General features: G+C 47.2%; 2 protein-coding genes across 5 annotated transcripts; one reads left to right on the top strand and one right to left on the bottom strand.

Moving 5' to 3' along the window:
• Positions 1 to 1385: 1385 nt before the first annotated feature.
• On the bottom strand, positions 1386 to 7867 carry LOC139047032 (uncharacterized). Its single transcript, XM_070520977.1, has 3 exons — positions 7467 to 7867; positions 6143 to 6317; positions 1386 to 1520 (listed from the first exon to the last, which is right to left on the bottom strand). The coding sequence occupies exons 1-3, from the start codon at positions 7865 to 7867 to the stop codon at positions 1386 to 1388; spliced, it is 711 nt and encodes a 236-aa protein (XP_070377078.1).
• A 745-nt stretch (positions 7868 to 8612) lies between these two features.
• On the top strand, positions 8613 to 23796 carry LOC139046885 (coiled-coil and C2 domain-containing protein 2A-like). 4 transcript variants are annotated; one of them, XM_070520810.1, is made up of 9 exons: positions 8657 to 8790; positions 9253 to 9511; positions 10486 to 10716; positions 13023 to 13112; positions 15455 to 15724; positions 18538 to 18660; positions 20034 to 20194; positions 22353 to 22428; positions 23542 to 23796. In XM_070520810.1, exons 2-9 carry the CDS (start codon positions 9347 to 9349, stop codon positions 23728 to 23730), a joined length of 1305 nt encoding a protein of 434 aa, XP_070376911.1. In that variant the 5' UTR covers positions 8657 to 8790; positions 9253 to 9346; the 3' UTR covers positions 23731 to 23796. The 4 variants fall into 4 exon arrangements, with proteins under 4 accessions (XP_070376913.1, XP_070376912.1, XP_070376910.1 ...); XM_070520812.1 differs by lacking the exon at positions 9253 to 9511 and having other exon boundaries at positions 8613 to 8790; XM_070520811.1 differs by having other exon boundaries at positions 8656 to 9502.
• The last annotated feature ends 246 nt before the right edge of the window (positions 23797 to 24042 follow it).

The following is a 24042-nucleotide window of genomic DNA, read 5'->3' as shown; positions in this document are numbered from 1 at the left end:
TGGAGCTTATCAAATAAAATCTATCTGAATAAAATCAGTCGCGAGTTTGCGCCCGTCCATGTCCTTACTCGTCCGTGTCTTTTTTAGCGCAATTCCCTTCTTTAAGCGCGTTATAATGACTGGAGAGATGCTGGAGCGGAATCCAACCCGCGTCACAAGGTTTTCTCAAGGACAGCAGCTAGACGCTTCAGTAGGTTGTGCCTGCACCCGTTTGTGGCGCAAAATACTCTGGGTTATGCGCCTCTTTTCAACGAACGACCTCGATTGAGCAAGTGCACGAAACAAATCTGTTCGTAGATCTGTGATGCCATACTTAATATGCCTAAAAGCAGGATTTAAACCAATGCTTTCAACGAGCTGCGCCCATATGAATGCACGGGGAATCAACTCTCGTAAGCGTTCGCAGGCACTGGCGCGCAACGATTGTCTCGGAGGCCGCGCGCGGACTTCACTAGATGGCGTCACTAGATGTCGTCACTTCAGCGTCACTAGAGGGCGCAGCATTCCCGAGAAGCGAAAGAGAGGAGCCTGGCTGCCGCATGACGTTTCCTAAGCGTCCGCCAGCACGGGCGCGCCATGCATTTCGGAGGCCACGTGCATGCTCCGTGGTGGCGTCGCTAGGTGGCGCAGAACGTTCTGAAGGAAGCACGAGGGAGCAGTGCCGCTGCCGTACACGCCCTATATGCAACGTGCTTTCGGCGGTGTCAATACGTTGTCACTCTATTGCTTCTATGCTGAGCGCATTACCATCAACGTGCATCGTGAGACGGGCTCTGTCACTTTTTCTAAGCAATTACTTACTATGCAGATCTACAGCACTATGAATAAACAGCACGTGTAGCAATTCGTCTTCGAGCTACATCTAACGTGTTTCATATACACGGCAGTTTTACACCTCCGTTGCTCACACAGCGGACAAATCTCCATGTTTGCCTTGAGACGTGATGCAAAAGTCACCTCGATTGAGGAAGTGCACGAGACAAATCTGTTCGTAAATCTGTGATACCATACTTAACATGCCTAAAAGCAGGCTTTCCAATAAAAAAATGCGGTGAATCATTGAACTTCGGAGGGAACTCCTGGAAACCCTTTCATAAGGAAAACATTCGAAAACACGTCCATAAGCAAACGCAGAGGGCAGCGGAGTTCATCAGCTTTGTGATTCCATGAAGTAATGCACAGCGCTTTAGCGGAGCGTTAGTTTCTGCACATTTCGCTGAAACTTGCAATATAGTCGTTCACTTCGCGTGTCCACATTGTCAGGCATTCTATACATTTAGAATGGAAGGGTTGTAATCACTGAGAGAAAGAAAAAGTACGGTGCGCTTGGGCTATTAGAAAGCGTAATTCCCTGCTTAAACACAGCACTGTGGGTTTTCGGCGCACTACACACAAGCACTGCTTGTCTCGTTGGGTGGTTCTGGCCATGTGAAGTCCGTCACGAGTAGATTATGCGGCTGACATTTGAAGGCTTGCCGGAACGCTGCTACCGCAGGCAGGACCGCGTTGCAGATGACTTTCTGTGGAGAAGACGGGGATAGAATTTTACAGAGAATATAATGTAGGTTATAGACGCCAACTACGGCGACTGGGGGGTGTGGAGGTAATATTTGCCCCTATTTGTGGGTAGGCTACGGCGCCTAATACACACTGGTGAGCCTGTGAAATCCCCTCTTTTGAATCAAGTGAAGGAAGAATTTTAGACTAAATCGAAACCAGTGAAATACTTCTATTTTACAGTAAGGTTGCTTCCGCTTTAAGCGATCCTCGTCTGAACGGATCATACAACATTTGTAATTAACGAACTGTCTGATACGCAACAAGCTTACTACAATTGCATCTCCGTTTTAGCTTATATCAGTCTGTCTTACTCAAAATAACGTTCAAATTACTTCATGCAACTGCATGGTAACATAAACAATGATATCACTGCGCCACACTCTACGTGGTAAATCTCGATATTAAGAAAACCAATGGTCGTGGTGGCACTTGTAAAGCTTTCCGTCTTCGTTAATGCTTTTGGAGGATGCATTATCTAACATTTTTACGCAGTAAGTCTTTATCAACTGCATGTGTTCATTATTCGTGGCGATGTGCTAAAAATTTATCTTCATATAAGTCCGGTAACGGCCAGATGTTAACTATGGATTAATTGTCTTGCGAACCTGTCGCTCTTGTAAAGTAGTCGAATATATAATTTATAACCATATCATTGGCTACCTGGAATCTGACGTAGTAATTGTCAGCATGGTTATTGTGGTCTCGACACAAATACAACAACTGGTTGAATTCATTAGCGGCATTGCTAAAGCATCAGATCTCGGTAAACAGGTTGACGCAATCTTCGTAGATTTGTTCAAGGTATTTGACACTGTGCTTCACCTTGAGAAACGGTACAAGATCAATATCATAGTAAATAATTCTACACTTGTTGACGGGGTAGCTAGCTTCTTTTCCGATGCTTTATTTCATCGTCAATAGAATTTTTAAAACACACATGTAGAACACAGAACAATTTTACTTTGTGAGCTGAATTTTCTGAAAGCTAGATATTATTTGGCTGAGAAGACAGAATGAATATTTGAATGATGAACAAATGCTTAGTAGTGAATGTTTAGATTGATTACTTTCGAACACATCGCAATTTCTTAATTATAGCTGGTGTCTTTATAACTTTAAAAGACACCAGCTACAATTAAGAAATTGCGATGTGTTCTAAAGTAATCAATCTAAACATTCACTACTAAGCATTTGTTCATCATTGGAATATTCATTTTGTCTTGGAGTGAATTCTGAGAATGACATCCGCCTCGAGGTATGCGTTCTTAAGGTGGGCGAGAAACGGCATTGATGTTTCAGTAATTTTTCAGCTTCAATCCGTAAACAGGCGTTTTGGTAAAAAAGTAAATGTAACAGTGCATTTTTACCTGAAGTTTAAAAACACTTATCTCAGAGCTGCCGTTGGTTTCGAAATCCGTTTCAAGTGACTGCGCCTTATAAAATCGCTGGCTTCAATTCGCGCACTGAAACATGTGAGCTGCAGTAATTAGTTAAAAGTTTGACTGGCGTAATTGGTAATTTGTCAATTATGCATAGTAAGTAATGTCTACTTTTTCAAGTTATCCAGCTAAATACGTAAATATTTGCTACATATGCCACAGAGGATAAAAAAAATTCTAATCTTGAAAATACCCTTGCAAATTCATGCTAAAACTTCTAGCTTCTGTAGCGATTACGTCTCAGCTGACGTATACCGCAGGACACTGTTTTCAGAATATGTGTATACCGAAGTGTAACGACGACTTGACGAGCGTGCCGATGAGCTCGGGTCTCGATGCTGGGGACTTGTGCGGCCAGGGAAGCCCCACCTCTTGCAAGAATTTCGGAATAGTCCACGAGCTCTGCCTGCAGCCCTGCGGTCCCGAGCAAAACAAATCGCACCTTCTGCCTTGTGTCCACGCCTACGTACACGCCATTTGTTTTTGTTGTTCTACTCTATATCTTGGAAAAATCACCTGTGGATTACACACTTCAGATGTCGCAGTGTACAGGTGGCTAAAGATGCTATCTGATAATTAACCAATAAATAATTTACTTAAAACACATGCTCAAGTCGCGAAATCGAAGGCGAACGTGTAGTGAAGTCATGTTTAAGAAATTGTAAGACTAGCACTTCTTGGTTATTTTTTTGTTCATATTGTTCATAGATGTTGCGGGCTCTTAACAGCGGCCTAGCAGGAGTGGATACAAAAAGATAAATAACAACAACCAAAAATGTTGCAGAACCCATCTCACGATGTCTGTTGGCGGTAAGGTATTTAGCATTTAATAAATGTAAACACACAAGGTACTTCCAACGTCGCAGCCAGGTTTCAGGGTGTAGAAACTTAAGCTTGATGGTTTTCTTAATATAAGGCACTGGGAGGCACGCGAAGACCACCTGTGCAGATAGGTTATGTGGTGAAGGGTACACAAAGTGTGATGATAATTATCGCTGGCACACGCCCAAACGACTATTGAATAACTCTGTTTTTGTTGACTGCAGTAAGTAGGCATGGTTGTATTGAAAAGTTAGAGGCACTCGTGTTCTTACACAGTATCAGTTGGAAGAATGCTTCTATCGTGTCTGTGCTCCGGGATATCCGACTCCAAATTTTAATTGTCGATCGCATGATTACGCATGCAAGAGAGGGACGATCGGCTCAAAGGTCTTCCTTCATGTGACGCGGCTGTTACGTGCGGCATTTAGTCTGACAACAGGGTAGAGGCACAGGAAAAGATGATAACTGTTCCACTTCGCCACTGAAACATGAGTCCCGCGGTAGTTCCCGCCTCATATGTAACTCGTGTCGATGGTCGCAAAATGTTTTGTCGCTACATTGACTGAATGTTAACGCATCGCCTCTGATAGTCATCATCAGATTGGTTGTGCCGCAAGTGTTCTTTTTCTTTTTGTTTTGGTGACAGAAACCTCTTCCATAGAGTTATCCTTTTTTGCGGCGCGTATTTTATGGGCGTTGGCGTCACGGATAATATTTTCTTCCCAGTGATCGCATAGAGCCGTGTTTTTCTGGGCTCCGAAAAGTCGTTCCACCTCTCTCGGAAGATTTGCCTGATATAAATAGGTTTTGTCTGTTTCGGCTCGGCGTGTTTCTAGTCTCGGAATTGATGCCTGAGGAACTTGCTGAAGATGAACTGATTCCTTGAAACCCTGGCTTTTATCCCCCCCCCCTCATGAACTTCACTGAGCCGGTCAGAATTTCTAACGAGCACGAGCTACTGAGAAGTTGAGTTGTTCTACAGGACTTTGTAAGTCATGGTAATGGACACGCACTCTGCCACCGAGACGATGCTGGTGGAAGCGTTGGCCATAAGATTCAATGCATACATCACGGAACACAGAGGCCAGAGGCAGAAAATACCATCTTTATTTTCTTCTAGGGGTGTGCGAATATTGAAATTTTCGAATACGAATCGAATACGAATAAGGCGAAAAACTGTCTTCGAATATCGAATCGAACATCGAATATATGTGTAGTATAAAAAAATTGCAGAACGAGGTAACAATAGCTTCATTACCCTTTTAAAAATAATATTGCATATTACGAGGCTGCTTCAGGTTAAAGATGCACTCATTATAGGCAATGCACTCAGGTAATGTCAGGTAATGCTCTGTCAGGTAAATGCTTGTTACAGATTATCGCGAAGGAAAATATACTGCTCAACATGTTCAGAAAGTAAGGGCTCTCTATGCACTGTGACAACATTTGTCCAGGTAATATTTTCTAGGTGCATATTTTATTGCGCATACCTACAAAGCCCGAAAGTGCATCATATATTGTTATGAAAAAGCCCTGGAATAAAGCTCGGTAAAAAAAATCGAAACTGATCATGTCTCACGGGCCTGATGCAGATAGACTGGAACAGAGCGTACACATTCATAGTAACGTTCGTTACAGCACTTAAGATCACAGTGCTGTAACGCTGTGTCGTCGTTTTGTACCTTCTTTTGTCCCTGTTTTGTGTTGCGCTGTAACGAACCTTACTATGAATCCCAACAAACTGGCCCAACTTGCCATCTTGATGTAGAGCATACAGATAATGAGCGGATCATGTGAAGCTCTCAGTGAATAAACATGTTTTTAGGAGAATGTGGAGCAAGCATATAATTCGTTAATTGCTAAATTATTCACAGTCTGTCCGAATATTCGCCGTTTCGACCATTATTCGGCCGTCCTCGAATATTCGGGAACTTACGAATATGCATTTCTCGAATCGAATACGCTTCGAATAAGGAAAATATTCGATTGGTATTCGAAATTTCGAATATTCGCACACCTCTATTTTCTTCACTCACTTACGAGCTAGTGGTAGTTACTAATTTTACAAGCACAGAGAAATATTGTGGCACCATGGTTGGCTACCGAAAGACGAACGACAATGTAGTCGTGTTGAAAAGCCTTAACAAGAGATTTCCAAATGAATAAAGATGGATAGGTGGGTTCTCGGTAATGCATTAGTATGAAAACTCGAGCGCTATAAACACACAGGACGTAGAGAAGCGACACGCACCACACGCGCTTGGTGTGTGTTGCTTCTGTAGTTAACGGCAGTAAAACGACAGCGACGCCCTCTCGCTTACCCGGCTGAAACACTTGAGCAGCAGCGCCGTTGCCTTGTCTCGTGCCCTGTGCGAGTGCTTGGGGAGGGAATGCAATAGGTTGTGCTTGACCACGTGACCGGCGAAAATGGCTTTGTACTTGCGCAGCGGCGGGCTGCGACGTCGCGAATTGGCGTCCCAGTTGCTGCAGACGTGCCTTCGGAAGAGGATGGCGGCCATATTGTCTCTGAGGATATTCTTTCTCAACTGAATTTGGTTCGACTTAACAATTTCGTTCAACTGAATGACTTGAGATACACAGCATGCATGACAGGACAAGGATGACATGCAGGCGTTGCATGCGTGCGTGACACGACGTGAACGCGATGGCATGTCATGACGTAACAGAAACGACATGTCATGACATGTCGTTCCATAGCGTTTGTATTGTGACGTGAGTTGAATGGCATGGTTGACGTGGCATGCGCCATATGAGATGAATGACAAGACATGACATGTATGTTGTGGCATGCCTTGCTTCTGTCAAAATACCGACGCAAAAGTAACTTGCAATTGCTTATTTACACAAACACGTTCGCCCATTAGCTAGCTGAAAAACCCCGTCCATTTTTGGACCATTGTTGCTGCCTGCAAAATGGGTACATTAACATCGATTCCCACACTACGCGAGGTCTGCATATTTCTTTTGTTGTCGTTGCTTAGTAGAGAAATTTCGTGCATAGTTCATATATTGCGCAATATCATAGCAAAAACGCGTTTCCCCTATTATTTGGATATGAATCGCAGCAAGTTAGTATACTCGACATAGACGTATCATGACGACAATGTCGAGTTTATTTCATAAGCGGTATTATGGCGAGAATATGAAAGCAGCAATAAATCATAAAAGATTGTCTTCCTATTCATACTGAACATCCCTTCCTGGCCACATGGGCACGTGGTTGTCACGTGTGGCGCCAATGTCACCCTGTGAAGCCGATGCCGTATATAGCCGCGATGACGACCCAGCAATCACACTACATATATATATATATATATAAATATATATATATATATATATATATATATATATATATATATATATATATATATATATATATATATATATATATCAGTTAGCTGTATATATATACAGCTAACCGAAAAACTGAAACTTCCTCCTTGCTGCGCTTAAAAAATAATATTATGTTCGGAGTCTGTACATTCCAGTCATGATCTGATTATGAGGTATGCCGTAGTGAATTAACTACCGGGTGTTCTTCAGCTTGTACCCAATGCACTCTACACGGGCGTTTCTGCGTTACGTTCGGCAGTAAAGGCGAACAGCCGCGCCACCCCAACTCACCGGTAGAGGTCGTCGCACGGGTGCACGCTGTGGTCGCGCGAGCGTCGCAGGTCTTCGTCCAGCGTGAAGTGGTCCCGCCGCCACGGATCGAGCTGCGTCAGCAGCAGCGCCGGCGTGGCTAGCAGCGTGGTCGTCGTGACGAGGACGGCGAGCAGCACGAAGCAAGAGTAGCGCGCGCAGGACGCCTCGCAGGACCTGTCCTTGGGGGCAGGACTGCGCCGCCGGAGCGATAGCGGCGGCTGTACGGGCGCAGGACGGCGCCGAGGACACGGCGGCAACTGCACGGGGCTCTGGCCGCGTCGCATGCCGTTGTCACCGAATCGAACGACGACTGCGACAACGCTGCTCGAGGTGGTCCCGCGGTTGAGGTCGCCGGTGGGGAATTCCGCGCGAATGCACATAAGCTATTGCTCACAGGAAATTTAACAACTCGCTGCCTTTGAGAAAGTCCCGTGGAGGTTTCAGAGCTAATCTCTGTTTGTTGGGGCACAACCAAGATCCAGGAACTTTTTTTCCACAGAGAATGGGCGCCTATCTGAAGTGCTCAGACCATTGTGAAAGAGATCTTGGAACTGGCCATGTTGTTGGCGCTCGGTGAGACAAGGCGCTTGGGACCCTTTATAGCAAATATATCGGTGCCGTCTGTAAGATACACCGATGGTGAGATCTGCACGTATTCGTGAGCGGCTTTCCGTGACACAGAGGAGCACTGAAGCGAAACTGTGAATGAGTTTGGACAGATAAAACATTCTTTCAGAACTTTATTTTTGTTAATTTCCCTCTAAGTGGTTTATTGCTCCAAGAGAAAATGAAAGCCGAAGTTCATTAAAAAAAATTCCTATAGCTCCGGCACGTAAATGTGATGTCACGGATTTCAAAGTATTTTCCCCCCGTTTTCGGGCCTTTGTGGCTTGGTAAAGGTTCCAGAAGTTCAGTTGGGATCTGAATGCAGAAACTACGAAGAGGAGTCGTCACTTGCCTATAGTTTTTGCGTGATTCCCGGCCTACCAAGCCCTCTATCTCGGTTACAGTGCCTTTTTCGGTACTGCAGAAGTGTAATTTACTAATACAGATCAAGTAATTGTTCCAAGGTCGATCTTGATCGTTCTCTTTAGCGTCTCGTTAACGCGAGCCGTGTGGTATTGCTGCTACTTTCCAGATCGAAGGCACGTTCCGGGTCGACGTTCCCGTGGTGCTCCTGGGCTACGCCCACGAGGCGAAGCCGTGGTCGCCGGCGCTGGACGCGCCTGCCTCGAGCACCTACGTGTCCTTCTACATGACGGTGGAGCCGGGGTTGCAGTCGCCCGAGGTGTTCAGGGCGCGGGTGAGTGTTTGCATCGGGATCGTCCGGGACGTCGCCAAACAGCTTTGGCGGGCTGAGACCCAAACTCTGTGATAAGGTAGACCGCAAGGTCACGGGTTCCATTACGACATGCAGTGTGTTCTTTCTTTTCGCTCTGTGAACGCTCACTTCACCGTGTGGTCATACGGTTCTACGTCGCTACCTGCGCCACCGTGGGAATTTAGTAAGAAGCCTGCAGTTTGAAGTCGGCTTGCAGACGGAAGCGGCAGTGGCCCAAGTTGGCATCCAAAAGTTCCACCGACGAGTGGCACAAATGCAGTGGTACGCACTCAGTGCCCCAAGTTGCCAGGAACCAAAAAGGACTGACTAAGTAACATTACAGCAGGACCGTGTTGATCCTCTCCCACCAACTGTCTGCAGTCGCTACCGCAACTCTACTTCGACCTTAAACACCGGTCATTTTCGGACAATGCCTTATCGCAGCTCCACCTCGGCCCTATAAGCAGCGGCCAGTTGCGGGCATTGCCGCCCTGCATTCAACAACCCTTCGCTGTCCACCTCTGCCTCCTGCTCCGGGATGTACAGTGAAAGCAGTGCGCCTGCGACCCCATCGTTACTGGCGGGGAGAGTCTCCGCCCTGAACAAGCGCTTCCGCGGATGGCACTTGCCGCAACCCGGGTCACAACCGTTGGTCCACAGTTCCTGCCGGAAGGCGGGTCCACCTCGAGACGAGGTTTGTGAGGTAAATCCTCAACCACTGCTCGAACCCGCCGCCTACCCACTCGGTTATCAGAGGTGTGGTTCTTGCGAACCAGCCAAGTTTCTCGTTATGCTATGATCCTGATCACTCGGTAACCGAGGAGGTAACGATACCGGAGGAGTGGGACCTTATGAATGGTGAAGACAGAACAACAGTATGGATGGATGGATGGATGGATGGATGGATGGATGGATGGATGGATGGATGGATGGATGGATGGACGGACGGACGGACGGACGGACGGACGGACGGACGGACGGACGGACGGACGGACGGACGGATGAATGGATGGATGGATGGATGGATGGATGGATGGATGGATGGATGGATGGATGGATGGATGGATGGAACCCATTGGCTCCACATCATCGCCTCGCGTGAGCCCAGCTCAGGTCAAGCGAACTCACTCAATTTCCCAAAAGTGTGCAGTGTGGTGGCTTCGCCTCAACGTGCCTATATCTACGGCGGTGCATCCTTTACAGGAGTAAAGTGCAATGTGGTTAATTTTTTTTATTATATTGGGGCGATTTACGCCCGTCCCGGTCATTTTACCTTCTCTCCAACTAATTATCGCATTGTTTCTCGTTGAGACCTGCATTTTGATACCTCTTTTGCGAGTGGCTACGATGCTCTGAAGATGCGAAAGGGCCGTCCTTATATTTTCTGGAAGTGGTTACAATAGCACCGAGATGCGACAACTCCGCGTGTAGTCAGCTAAGTAGATTTTGCCTTCAAAACGCGGCAGTATTTAACAATATTGTTACGTGTAGAAAGACACAGTCAAAAAAGGCTATTTACAGACTATTTACACTAGACTGGAGCCAGAGCGTCAGGCCGACATTCACTCGCGCCAAGGGCACAGACCCACTTCGTCGTCGTTCTCACGGCGGCTCGTCTCTCGGGTATCTACCGATAATATCGTAATAATATGCCATATTTTTCCTTCGCTCACTCAGTGTGACAGTAGCGAGCCCCCGCAGCTGTTGCAGCAAGCCGAGGAGTGGCAGAGCTCGTTCGAGTCCCGCTACCCTCGCCGCTTCCTCAAGGCGCTCGCCATGGACGCCTCGGGCAAGTGGGTGTTCGTGCCGCGGTTCCTGCGACCCCTGGCGCCGCCCCAACAGCTTATGGACTCGGCCAGGCATCCTAGCTTCATCGAGGACGCCTCAGCTACGGCAAAAGACATCATGGTGAGTCCGTGGGGTGTAATTTATTATATATTTCATACGTCGAATTCCGCCATTTTTGTCACATTGTGAAATGGCGACATTTTAAGCCACTGGTAGAGGCTGTAGCAGCCCTCTGAGCCAATTGGGGCTAAGAAAATGGCGAATTCGACGATATGACGAAATTTGGACAATCTCATGACCTACATCTCTGATCGAGTCGAGGTGACGAGCATGTAATCTGGCCTATAGGAGAATGACAACAGTGATTCATGAGGTTAAAGCAGTACTGAAACTTAGTTTCGAAGTTGTAGAATTTAGTGCACGCTTTTTGCACGTAAAAAGATGCCACTTGGAAAGTACTTGGGAGGCACTCACAAAATATTTTAATATCACACTATAGTTGGTCTCTGAATGCCAGGCCTCGCGTCTATGGCATTACCGTGACGTCATGACGAATAAAAAAGATTTGCTGACATCACGTATCAATAAGACTAAATGTGATGACGTTGCTTGTGCGTGGGAGCCTCAGCGATCGCATGAATGGAGCGGCTCGGCGTGTCATGACATCATGACGTATTCACTTCACGGGTGACGAAACCAAAACTGGTTAGTAGAAACAAGTAGTGTAGTAATAATTTATGGTTCTCCGGCGCATGCCAATATTTTCTTTCGAGGTTTAGAGGGTTCGCATCGCAATTTAACGCACAAAAGTGACAAGTCGTAAATGTCATGGCGATACTCCTTCAAAGCGAAAAAGCCTTGAGCACTCGTCGAGTCGCGATTTAAAACTGTCTGGACCTAGACTTACGAGCAGTATACGTATGTGTTTCTTCGCCAGAGCCGCCTGGTTCTTTTCTGTTTGTAAAAAAAAAAAAAACACTTTGGGTGATTTATTGAAGGTGATCCGTGTTTTATTTATTTATTATGCCCTCAAGGCTTTACAGCATCGTAGAGTGGAGGGGCATATAAAGAACACTTACATATTTGATAAGGTGCACTGACGTAAAACAGAAAATAAGAAAAAAAAGCAACAACAACAACAACAAAACTAAAATAAAATGTGATGGTATGTAGTCATAAGGTACACGGAATGACGAAGATGGTGACACACAGGTCATTGCCCTGTGCACGCATACACAGGCAAAAAGAAACAAAGTCAACGAAAAATAGATCTAAAAACAAAAGGAAAATACATCAAAAGGATCTGTTAGGTTCTTCATGCAATCTGTCAGGGTTAGTAATACTGGCGGTTTAGACGGGCAGCTGATTCCAGTCACGGCACGTTCTGGGTAGAATTTTTTTCTTGGGAATATGTTACCGTATTTCCTGGAGGAATATGAACTTTGCAATGATGATCAAAGCGTCAAGATACGAAACAAGTGGGTTGTATCCAGCGCGATTGAAGTACGTGATTTTGATAATAAATCTTTTGGAAGAAGGCAGAGGCGAGAGCCTTTTCGGCGCATGACAGGGGAATTAAGGGAAACTGACAATTTTTTCAAGGTAGTTACACTGGATGTTCGATGATAGTTCGGCCTTGTGAGACGTGCTGAGCGACCTTAAAATGCTTCCAGCCTTCCGTAGCTGTTCAAAGCTTTCGAAGCAGTTTACCTTTCGTTTGAGATAGGTTTCTTTCGATGCGAAGAGGGAGCTTTGGATCTAGGCGCACACTAATATCCCCCATTTGGGTAGGTGTGAAAAGCCGAAAGAACCGCCGAAGCGATTGAAATGAAATTTTCTGCATTTAACAGAAAAAGCCGAATTCTATCGACTATGTGAAGCAATATTCTGGCTTAGGACTCATATTTTAAATAAATTGCTGACTATTGGTAAACTATAGTAGTGTCGAAGCAAAATGCTTTCCACCCTGTCACTTTGGGCCAGAAACAGATAGGCCGAGGCGAGAGACTTTTCGGCGCATGACAGGGGAATTAAGAGATACTGGCTATTTTTTCAAGGTAGTTACCCTGGATGTTCGATGATAAAATACTCTGTAAACGTCATAATATAAGTCGATCGAAACGTACACGTGTGAAGTACAAACGCAGAGCTTGTGATGTCGCGATATTGCTTTCAAATTGATGAATGGGGCTGTTGTAATCTTGATGCTTCTGATCTTTTTTTTTTCATATTCTGCAATTTGTAAGGAAAGAGCATTCAAGGTATAGTCAGAAAAAGTCTAGTCCCAACTGAGTTGATTTTGTTTTTCCTAATGCAACGTAACATCACAAAGATAACTACTTAAGATGTCCAGAAAACAACAACAGCATATTTTTATTCTCGCGTATTAGACAGGACGTTTCGCAGTGTTTTTTTTTTTATCACAGGCGCTGGCTGCTCGCTTCGTGTCCCTGATACCGACGCTGTCAGACAGCGTGCTGTTTCCAGGGCTCTGTGATATTTGGAGCACCTGCGACGTGAGTATACTGCCTATTCAAAAGCATTTGAAGAGCAAGGTTAAAAAATAATAATAAATTATGCGGTTTTACGTGCCAAAACCACTTTCTGATTATGAGGCACGCCGTAGTGGAGGACTCCGGAAATTTTGACCACCTGGGGTTCTTTAACGTGCACCTAAATCTAAGTACACGGGTGTTTTCGCATTTCGCCCCCATCCAAATGCGGCCGCCGTGGCCGGGATTCGATCCCGCGACCTCGTGCTCAGCAGCCTAAGAGCAAGGTTGGTCTCACTGATCTCTGCCGTGTTTTCCCGGATGTCGCTTCGCCATTCGCCGAGCCCGTAACAGGCGAAGCCAGCGCAAGTGCGGTGTCGTGCGGCGACGTGTCCCGGAAGCAGGGCGTACATGCTGCGGTCAGATAATATTGCGGCCGTAGCAATTTTTCTTCGTGTTTATTTTTTTCACCGTGTTATGAGGTGTCGTTGTCTCTACATGTCCGGCAAGAGCTTTTAACGGTAATCTGAATCCGTATGCGTTTTTTTTTAATTACGCCATGAGTTTTCTCAATCACCTGTGTTTCCAGCGCTCGCCACTCGAGTTAGCGGCGCTGTCGGCGCTTCGGTGGAAAATTCTGCACATTTTCCCGAGAGAGTTCTCCGGCCTGCTTTGGTATCTTTCTCCAAAACGGGCACGTATTTCAAGGGAAGAGAATAAGAAATGCCGAACTCACGTGCACATGAAGCCCCAACTTCCGGGACAAGGCTGGTTTCAGTAGAGGGCGCTCGATGAGCTATCCTGGTCTAGATTGTACGTTTGCAACCCCTGTAACATCCCATAACCAAAACGAAAACAGAGAAACCAGGATAAAAAGCACGGTGCTAGGTCCTGTTCGCTGCTTCTCCCAATGCTGCTTCATTGCCTTCGCGCTGCAGTATAAGCTTTGGTATTTAAGCCAACGGTACTTTTCGGGCATTGTCAATAAACGTATCTTGTTGCTGGACGATGACCCCGTGGAAACGTGTTCCGATTGTTATTCCGCTGTACGAAGCAGGAGGAGTTCCTTCAACATTTCGGAATCCCTGCCGTTTTTCGTCGTTGCTGTCCCGCCCCACTAAACATGACTATTAGTAAGGTTGTTTTAAACGTCAGGACTAGGAAGTTCCTGCGGAATGAGAGTAAATGTAGAAATTCCATCGCTACTGTGATGGTGGAGCCATTTAGTGGTGCGGAAGAATTGCACCATACAACTATAAATTGACGACATAAACGAGAAGAAAGGGGGTTAAGCGAGGGGCCCGATTTTTATTAGTCATATCATAAGAAGCCAACAAGCACTCACACCAAGGACAACATAAGGGAAGTTACTTGCGCTTAATAAATAAACTAAAGAAACTAGAAATTAATGGAAATTTTCATTAATTTATCGTTTGGTTGTGGGATCGTTCCCCAACTGCGGCAAGCTGTTTTTTCATCCACTTTCATTTCCATGAATTTATCGTTTCTTTATACTCATTTATTAAGTACAAGTAGTTTCCCCTATGTTGTCCTTGGTGTCAGTGTTTGTTGGCTTCTTATAAATTGGTGATATGCAGTAAGTAGAGATCCACATATGCAGCAGACGTGGAGAAAGAGACGGAATGAGTGACAGGACACACCGTGGGCAGAAATTGAGTTTATTTCAGAGCTCGTGACCGTATTTTGTGCCGGCCAACACTAAGTGTGTCTCAGTTCTCTGTCTTTCGTCCACAACCCGCCACGTCTAATGCTCCCAATGCAGCTCGCATTGACAATATGGCTTCCCAGATTGGTCGGCGTGGCGCACCGATCTTGGTGGCCAAGTCGGCGTCAGAGCTGAGCTCAGCTCCGTGAAGGGCGCATCGACCGAGTAATTTTTTTTTCTGCGTCACCACGGCGGCACAAGTTCGAGTGCATTGGGCTGGATGACTAGGTTTTCAATTTGCGTATCTTCTCTGTCTTACCAAGCCTGCGAATGTCTCCTCCTTGTATTCAACCGTCAGGCAGCGTTGTTCTTTTTATTTGTTTGTAACTATATCAACCAAATAGGCCTTCAGTAAACCCTTTATCAAACCTTATCTCATGGTAAGGGTGACCAGGCTGTTAGGCTGTTATTTCAGAAACTAAACTAATAGAGCTTGTCTTTATTGTCCCTTTACCGTACTACGCGGAGCACTACGTTCTGTGAGGTTGCGGAAAGGTGATAAGTTGCGATAAGGCGATAAGATGCGGATATGGCGATAACGTACTCGAGACTCTCCGGGCGAGAAGTTGGGGGGGGGGGTGGAGGGGGTTGCACACAAGGACGTTGGAACGGGTATGTGATGGAAGTTTGTTTCCCGCAGCAATTCCTGCGCGTTCTGACGGGCGACGAAGAGGAGCACGCCCTGTTGCTCTGCAACTACTTCCTGCACCTGGGCGCCGAGGCGTACCTGTTGCTGGGCAGCGGCATTCCCGAGGGACAGACCGCGTACGTGCTCACCCGCGAGCACAGCTCCGCTAGGAGCCGCGACGGCGACGTGCGCATCTGGAACGCCGTCACGGGACGTTCGTACAGCGCCACCGACAGCTACGGGCCGCTGCACAGCGTGGGGTGCCTCGTCGGCAACGACAACGTGAGTGCAGTCATGGAATTGAGGACGTTAATGGAAAGCATAAAAAAATTGGCAATGGCTTAGCTCGGCTATGCCAGGATATACGTAACGAAAGCTAAGGCATAGCATGGTTAGCCTTCGTTAATCTTGGTTGCAAGTCCATGTTAGTCTGGTTGCCTAGCTATGTTGCGGCGCTTAGCCAGTCGTTAGCGCGCTGTTCGTCTGTTTCCTGGGCGATTCGTTTCCTCTTCATCTCGTTCCGATTTCGATTCCAGGCCTCCTCCTGCTTATCAGAATTGTCGCCGTCCATACTGCCGCCTCAACTGTGGTTGCGGCGCCGGCGAGCTCTCCTTTGACATGTTATCCTATCCTCCGACATGTTATCAGGCATGCGACGCAGCTGGCGAAGTGAGCGGAGGCGAACACAGCGACAAGGAACGCGGTGTGACGTCATACGAAACGGCGGAGGAGGAAAGGCGCGGCGCCGCGCAGAGGCGGAACACCTGTGGCTCGGTGCTACTAGTGGCGCATGCGCAGTAGTGACGAGGGAGCGAGAGAGAGAGAGAAATATCTGCGGCGAGGCTCGCGTTGTGACGTCATGTGCCTGCCGGAGCACCGGCGCGGCGAAACCGCAAGTTCGCGGCCAGTAAAACTGACGCTTTAAAATCTTGTCAGGAAACGTATTGAACTTGGTGGAATTTCGGATATCCGGAGACGTAAAGGTGCGTGGCCTGGTTGGCGGCGCCATCTGGTAGCGCCCCGTTTAACCAGAGAGGACACAGACCGGTTATTGCGTCAACCATGAATATTCTGTTTAGCTGCTGGTGTAAACTGTCAACAGCGACGTAATCGCTAATATGCAACCTTCTTTCTTTTTCTTCGACAAGAGCAACTACTTACCAGGACAACGTCCCTAACATGCCTATGTTGGACGAAGCATTGCAAGATGTCGTGACCAGCTCCCTATTTACGCGATATTTTGTCGAGGTTAATGTTAACGCGTTTACGAATAAGCCGAAAATCCCTAGTCAATGCCGTTTGTATAAATCGTATCGACATTTACGGATTGCCGGAATGCTGGACATTGACGTGAGCTGGTGGTGATGACCGCTAATGGCATCTATTTTCTATCAGGGTGACAAGAAATAGTCAGCTAGCCTGTGTGCATGAGCTACTTACGTGCTACTATTACGTAATCTAGCGTTCTGCATATCTCTGCTTTGGCTCTTAGAGTTACTTATGCCTGCGATAAACTCGTTCCCCATCTCTTCCCTGCTTTCCCCCCGCTAATACTCGCATGGTGCCATCTGGTGACGTTGATGTCAACGGGAGCGTACGAAACCGTTACTTCAATGTCGGGCTATGTCCTACGCAGTCGCTTGTGTAAAGACGTCGCCAAAAGCGCGATCATGAATCTATTGCGTTTTATTCATTGTTTTTCATGAATGAGAACAACGGGAGATGGAAGAATGTTTCTTCTGACACTGCGTGGTTGAAGCAGCTGCCACAATATGTCACTGGTAGTGCTGCGGCAATTCCGTACAGATAGGCCAGTCGGTTAAGCTTAAGCCCCTTAAACTTCGTAAAGTAGTGCGAGGCTTTGAAGAATGCCGCCTCCTCCTCGCGCGCCCTGGCCGAGACCAACGCCGCGTCGCTATTGGTCTAATAGCATCACGTGGGGCCTCGCGCCGTGCATCAGTGCCATTCTTGCTCGAGAAGCGTCTACGGAGTGGCGAGGAGCTCATGTTGGCGCCGTTGCTACGTTCGAGCAGTGTAGGCGGCGCCACGGTCGAGGACGGAGCGTGAAAGAGAGGATAAATGAGGAGGAGTGAAGGAGGAGGAGAGTGTCGCTGCTTTACGAAGTTTAAGGGCCTTTAGGTCAAGCTGGTGCCGGACAAGTCCAGTCCGCACCACGTAGCACGGCCAGGTTGGAGCGTATAAGCGCGTGTGCGCATTCAAGCCCTGTCCTGTTACAAAGCTAACGCTGCGCATGCGCCCTACACTTGTACGTAGCTGCGGTCTGCTGCGTAGCGTAGATCTCGTGGCCGCCGCGGGGTGCCGCGACGACTCCGCTGGCTTAGCGCACTGCGCCTCGCTAAGGACAACTGCGTTTGGCGCGTCGTGGGCGCCAAAATCGGAAGTGGACGTGAACGCCCAGAATCAAATTTGAACTGCGCGCCACGGTAACGGTCAGTAGGTGGAGCGCTGTGGGCACGTCCCGCTCCCCCGTAGCCTTCGCAGTGCAAGTCATTGAGGAAGGAGTGGAAGCACAGCGACGGGGGTGTTTGATTACCGATAACTCTGCTTCTGTTGAACTCATTCAAGCACTTTTTTCCGGCATTTCTTTTTTTGTCTGAAATAGCCTATTTTAACATCAAATGCATTGCTCGACTTCGATAAAACGGGATTTGAGGCCCTTTAACGCTGTCTACTGAAGTGCCGAGTACAGCGTCGCCACGTGATACCACCAGCGTTGTCTGTACGCGCTTTGGTGACTGTACTTTGCTAAAACGGTAATGCGTAACCGAAAATGGGTCAAGCAGCTGCGTAATGAGAACGTCTGTTCTGTGTTTAACACGCATTCGAATTGGGGAACACGGTATGGGTCTTACGTAAGCTAAATGCATGAAAAATGGAGAAAGAAATTAGCTCGGCATCCGTCCAACCGATTTCAACGACGCTTGTTGAATATAATTAAAGAAGTATCACATAGGAGTTCATTTTACGTCAGCGCCATCTCTGTCTCCTTTTTAACCTCTTGCCTGGCGTGTGATAGCCGAAGTTGCTTACGAGCCACAAAATCTCGCAATACCATTCGCATTGTCTCTTTCCAGATCTGGGCAAACGTGCAGAAGCACGAGCACCCATCGAGGCTTTCTTACAACTTGAGCAAGTCGAGTCACTGGAAGCCGTTCTTCGCCAAAGGAAAAGTGCCCCCGACCCTCGACTCCGTGCAGGTGCGAACATTCTCCGTTAAGCACCTGATGAATTACAAGCATTATGCTTTGGTTCTGGGCACCACGCACGTGCCAACACACATCCAATTTCTCTTTAGTTCTGGAATCATTAGCGAATTTTCATGCTTCCGGTATTCCGGCAAGTGCGGGCGGGTGGCCGGGTGAGCGGGGTAGTAAAGGTGAGCGGCCAGATTGGTGGCGCCAGCTGTTGGTGCAAAGCCGCCGCCGAAAATCAGCACCAGCAGGGAAGCAGAATTCGGTAGCTTACTGCAATTCCACCTCTGCGTTTGTCTGGTTGAGCTCAACGCCACCAGGTGGCTGCACCGCTCCGGCCACTCACGTTTATGCCCCCGCCCATCCGGCAATCCGTCCAAACCACCCCCGTTTGTCGGAATAGCGGACACGCGAAAAGTCTCCATTACTTCGCTAACTCTACGGCGTTGCTGTGATCGCTCACGTGTGCAGGGAAGAAACATACGCGCACTAACTCAAGCAACGATGGTGACTTTTCACTTGTTGCTCATTTACCAGCTGGATAGTGGAATAGGCTTCCAGTAGTAGTGAGTGTATAGGAGAAACAAAAATAGACAAATCAAACGTTTCTGTTGCCTCTCCCATACATTCTCGTACAAGAATTACTGGAGGTAACTGAGGTTCTTGTGTTTACGGGAGCCGTAAGTACGACTATACAGCCGGTAGGTGGGTCGTACAATGATTTGCATAAGCTTCTGCCTTCTGGCTTCGAGCGGCCTAGTGAATTTTTAAAATAATTATCCTCAACAACATATTCTAAGTACAACAATGCAGTTTGTGCAGAAACATATTGCCGTGAAGCGTTTAAAAATATATAATTGCTTTAGAATTTAGAAAGATGATGCGTCATAAATAACATCACGAGAATGTGAGAAGCCACAAGCACGAATTTTACAGACAAGTCCTTGTGCTACCCATCATTACCATGGCATTTGAATGACGACGATAATGATTTGTGGCCTGTCCTTTGTAATGGTTTCACACAGAAGCTGTGTCCTGGTCAAGGTAGAAAAGTAGAAGGATGGAAATAAGAAAAAGAAAAGGGAGATAACGGAGAAAAAAAAACGAAAGGAGAGAGCACATGAGCACAGTTCACCGGCTTGCACAACTTCCAGAGGGCAACGATGCAGCTCCCTCTGGTGACGTGTGTCAGAAACTCCATGGCATCTCCTGTTCAGGTTCTCTATACTTTAAAGCATCAGAACATATAGAGAAAGCAGTGGTCGTTTCGAATAGATACATCAAAGCGGTGCATTTCCGATTTCGTGTTGGTAAGCTGTACTTATTCAAACGCACCTTCAGCGAAACGTTTGCTTTTCTCCCCCTCAATCGTGGCGCAGCCCAGCGAGCTTTCGTACGAGCCGACGGACAACTCGTACGTGTCCAGGCTGCAGCAGAAGATCGAGTATGCGCTGAAGGAGAGCGTGATGGAGTGGCGCGAGCGGTTCCGCACCTCCTGGAACCGCTACGCGAGCCAGGTGCTCCGCAAGATACTGCCCAGGCAAGCGCCGCGCCACGTCGGCGCTGTTGAGTTCCGTATTCGGTTATGCCTGCAACCGAGTCTGCCCACGCCGTTGGTAAACATGCGCGGAGAACATCGGCTGACTCACGGAGGAAGGAAACTAAGGAAAGGCCCTACCCCCTCCGCGCGCTAGGAGAAAAGTGTGGCGGAAATGACGTAGTAGGTTCTCATTTTTTTGCTGCTTTTTAATTTTTTTTTGCTGCATGGCCACGCCTTTTGGGTCACGATGGCGGCGTTGTTCTGATTTTTTGAGCGCTCACACGTGTTGCTCTGGTAGGTTTCGTGCCGTGGCAAAGGCGCTGTGTGGGCGGGTTTGCCTTAGTCACCGTGTCTTGTTGCGCTGTGTTACGTGCACCCTGCTCTGCCGGATGTTGCGCGAGTGCGCGCGCTCCGCGCGTGACACCACGCGCAGCGCGGCGTGGTTTCGCGAAAGATGTAAACAAGAGAGGAGGGTGGCACGAAAGGCGGAGCATCGCCATGAGCAACGCCAACTTCCGGCTTCACTTTTGCTTCACAAAGAGTGACGTCAGGGCCTCTCCTTAGTTTCCTTCCTCCGTGGGCTGACTAAACCAATGCCTCCTTTACTAGATGCCTGCCGCGTTGTCCAGTAGCTCGGTTCCGGGCCCTCTCCCTTTTCTCTGCTACGCGAAAAGGCAACGAGCGCCTCTCTCGGCGAACGCCTGCAACTTGCAATCACCTGCTGCGGCCTCTGAGATTAACATGGCATCTGTCACCGTCTCGGAGGCCCGCGATAACGCTCGCTAACAGACGCCGGCGCATATAACGCGCCGGCGGATGCATTCAGCCGCCGCTGCCACATCCGCCGGAAGGTGAAAAGGCAACGAGCCTTTTCACTCACGGAATTTATGCTGAACTAACTCCAACTAAGGGAACCGCCGCTACAATGGAAAAGCGAGCAACGCGGCGGGCATCTAGTAAAGGAGGCATTGACTAAACATGCCAGTGTCTCCTTATAATTGAGTCATTGATTCCATTTGAATCTATCCGCAAGTCAGCACAGCCTGTTGGCAACTGTGCGGGGTAAATTGTGTGTGGTCATAAGGTACTTAGGAGGGCGAACTGTGGCACTAGTGTCTATGGGGTCTGCAAGCAGGGCAGTTCAGTCAGTATGGGGATGGTGGGTAGGATACATGTATTTGACTAAAATTCGTCCTCCTGGCTTTAAAACGGCCTCAGGACTTTGCAAAGTTATCACATTTAAGAAATTACTGTGTTAAAAATAATTAAATAAACATTATTGAAATTGATTTACGGGAGCTTTGGAACAAAGGACCTCAAACAGAAGCCCGATATTGGGAACATTACGCCATGGACCCATGAACAGGCGGAAACAGGGAAATTTGCAGCGATTATGAGTGCTTGCAGACTCTTGTTATCTCCTGCATTAAAAAAAGTATAAAATACTTTGAAATTTACGCCAGCTTAGGTCCAAATAAAACGTAATAAACGAAGCCACAAGAAGGTGTGAAGCCACATGCACGCAGATCAGACAAATCCATCTAGCACCCACGATTTCCGCGGCGGCTGAACAATCGCAACGCCAGAGTTGCTTTTAGTAATTATTGTAGGAAACAATGCTTGAGTCAACCCGACCTTGATCTACATAATTCACACGGCTGTCTTTATATTTGTAAAAATGACGGACCTACCAGTTTAAGCTGCAGTGCTCAGTTTGAGCTTACTAGCTCGCTCTCAAGCTTTTATGTTCAGCTCGAAGTACGAGTCACATACCTCACACACTAGAATAATCGAATGCTTCTCTTATTCAAGGATAACTTTGTAAAAGCAGTTGATGCCACGTTGCCTCCATGTGAGAATGGGCCAGCCGCACCATTACCCTACTGATATTGTTCTATAGGCAGTATCTCTTCCTTTTGCCTTCTGTTCCATGTAGAGCAAGAACAATTTTGGTCTCCACTTCTGCACTTATTTTATCACGCCCAAGTACGTTTCCTGGTCGGATCACATCGACCGTGTCATAGTAGCGTAAATCCCCGATTGCAAGGGAGCGCCTTTCTGTTTTCCAAGCACATGTTCCCATCAACAACAAAAGTACGAGAGGTTTCCACCATAGAGTCGTCCGTCTGTTCAACTTTCGCACAACTTTTTTTTCCAGGCTCGAGTCGATGGCGTCGACATCGACCAGCACTGACGACATCCAGGAACTCTCCGAGATACTCACTTCGTACAAGGTGATTCATGTTTCCTGCTATTTAGTCCGCTCTGCGTCTGGAAAGTGTGTGGCTGTTAAAAACAAAACAAAAAAAGAGTTGAACTTTAGGGACTGGTGGTGGCAAAATCTTTAATTTGATTTCATTCACCAACGCATGAAGTGCACATATTCCGAAAAAAACATCATGAGCCATTTAACTCTGAAGGTTGATGACCAGCCCAGCTGCTTAGCACATGATACAGATGTCAGTCAGGGTCTTGAACAGCGGTACGAATAAATTCATTGTCCTGATCGGTGGTCACCTTGACGATAGGTACGCAAACACATTCTCGTATCACCTCTGATATTAAACTCCTTGGTCACATAAGCCAATGAATGGCTCATACCCTATTAAGAAATGCTTCATACCACCTTAAATAAAAAAAAATTAACGCGGCCTCGCCATTATGACGATGCAGATTCCCCAAATCTCGCAGCGACGACATGAGCGCAAAGTCGACGCATGATGCATGAAAAGGAAACGACGCTGGTAAGAGGTGTGTGCGCAGAAAACTGCGGCACATATCTAAATACAGTTACGGATTTTGTGACCTTCGTGGCGCAATTTCACACACGAATTACAGGAGGACGTGACCAGGACGGAAACATAACCCAGTGTAACACGTCCACTGGCACAAGAATGGGTCCAGACCAAACATAAAAAAATTAAAAGAAATCGCGTAAGCCGTTGACAATCACATACTATTTGGTTAAAGGGTCTTGGTCCTTTAGAGATACCTACAAGTCATATGTGCTAAATGAGCTGAGACACCTTATAGACCATATCTGGTACAAAATAATAGCAAAAATATAAATCAAAGAACCGGTTATGTATCACGCTCTTCCATTGTGATATTTTTGCCCCTTCGAAGGAAATTATGACCTTATACCACGTAACATATGCTTTATATTGTGCCTTATTATTTGCTTACGCCGATCAGACGTGTGCTCGATAACGCTAGTTTGTGTCGGTCAAAATTAAGCCATACCACCTGGCCCGACGTGTCAAGAACTCCCGCGCCTTTATCCCGATAAAGATTCGCGCTAACGTTTTGCAGTGCACAGTAATATCGCGTCGCTTCTCGCTTTGCAGATGAGTGGCTTTCCGCTGTCGATGAGCTTCACCGACGTGGAGACGGTCATCGAAGGCGTGCTGTCCACCGGAGTCCACCTGACCGAGTCCAGAAATGTGGAGTTTGCCTTGGCCGTCCACATACATCCCTACCCGTCCGTCGTGCTCGCCATCTGGGTGTACATCGCGGCACTGACGAGAAAGTCCTGAGCACTTGGAATGTCTTAGTAATCGCGGCATTCGTGTGTTCAGCGTTGGTCATTGTCAATAAATGCAAATAAATAAATAGATCAAAAAAATTTCAAAAAAATAAAAGAAGGATTTCCAAATGTCAGCTTATTCTTCGCGTACACCTATTATAAGCACACGTATTATCGCGGGGAAAGATTTAGGCGAGAAAAACGCGCTTTTTGGGAGAAGTGAAAAACCTTCCCAGAATCGAAATTTTCTTGCCGCAAATGGTAAATGGTAAGCCTATTTACCGCGTTAAACGGGCTCTGCGCATGCCCTGGGACTGATCTA

Source organism: Dermacentor albipictus, chromosome 6, assembly GCF_038994185.2.
Source record: "Dermacentor albipictus isolate Rhodes 1998 colony chromosome 6, USDA_Dalb.pri_finalv2, whole genome shotgun sequence".
Taxonomy (NCBI): Eukaryota; Metazoa; Arthropoda; class Arachnida; order Ixodida; family Ixodidae; genus Dermacentor; species Dermacentor albipictus.
This window is presented reverse-complemented; position numbering and strand designations above follow the sequence as displayed.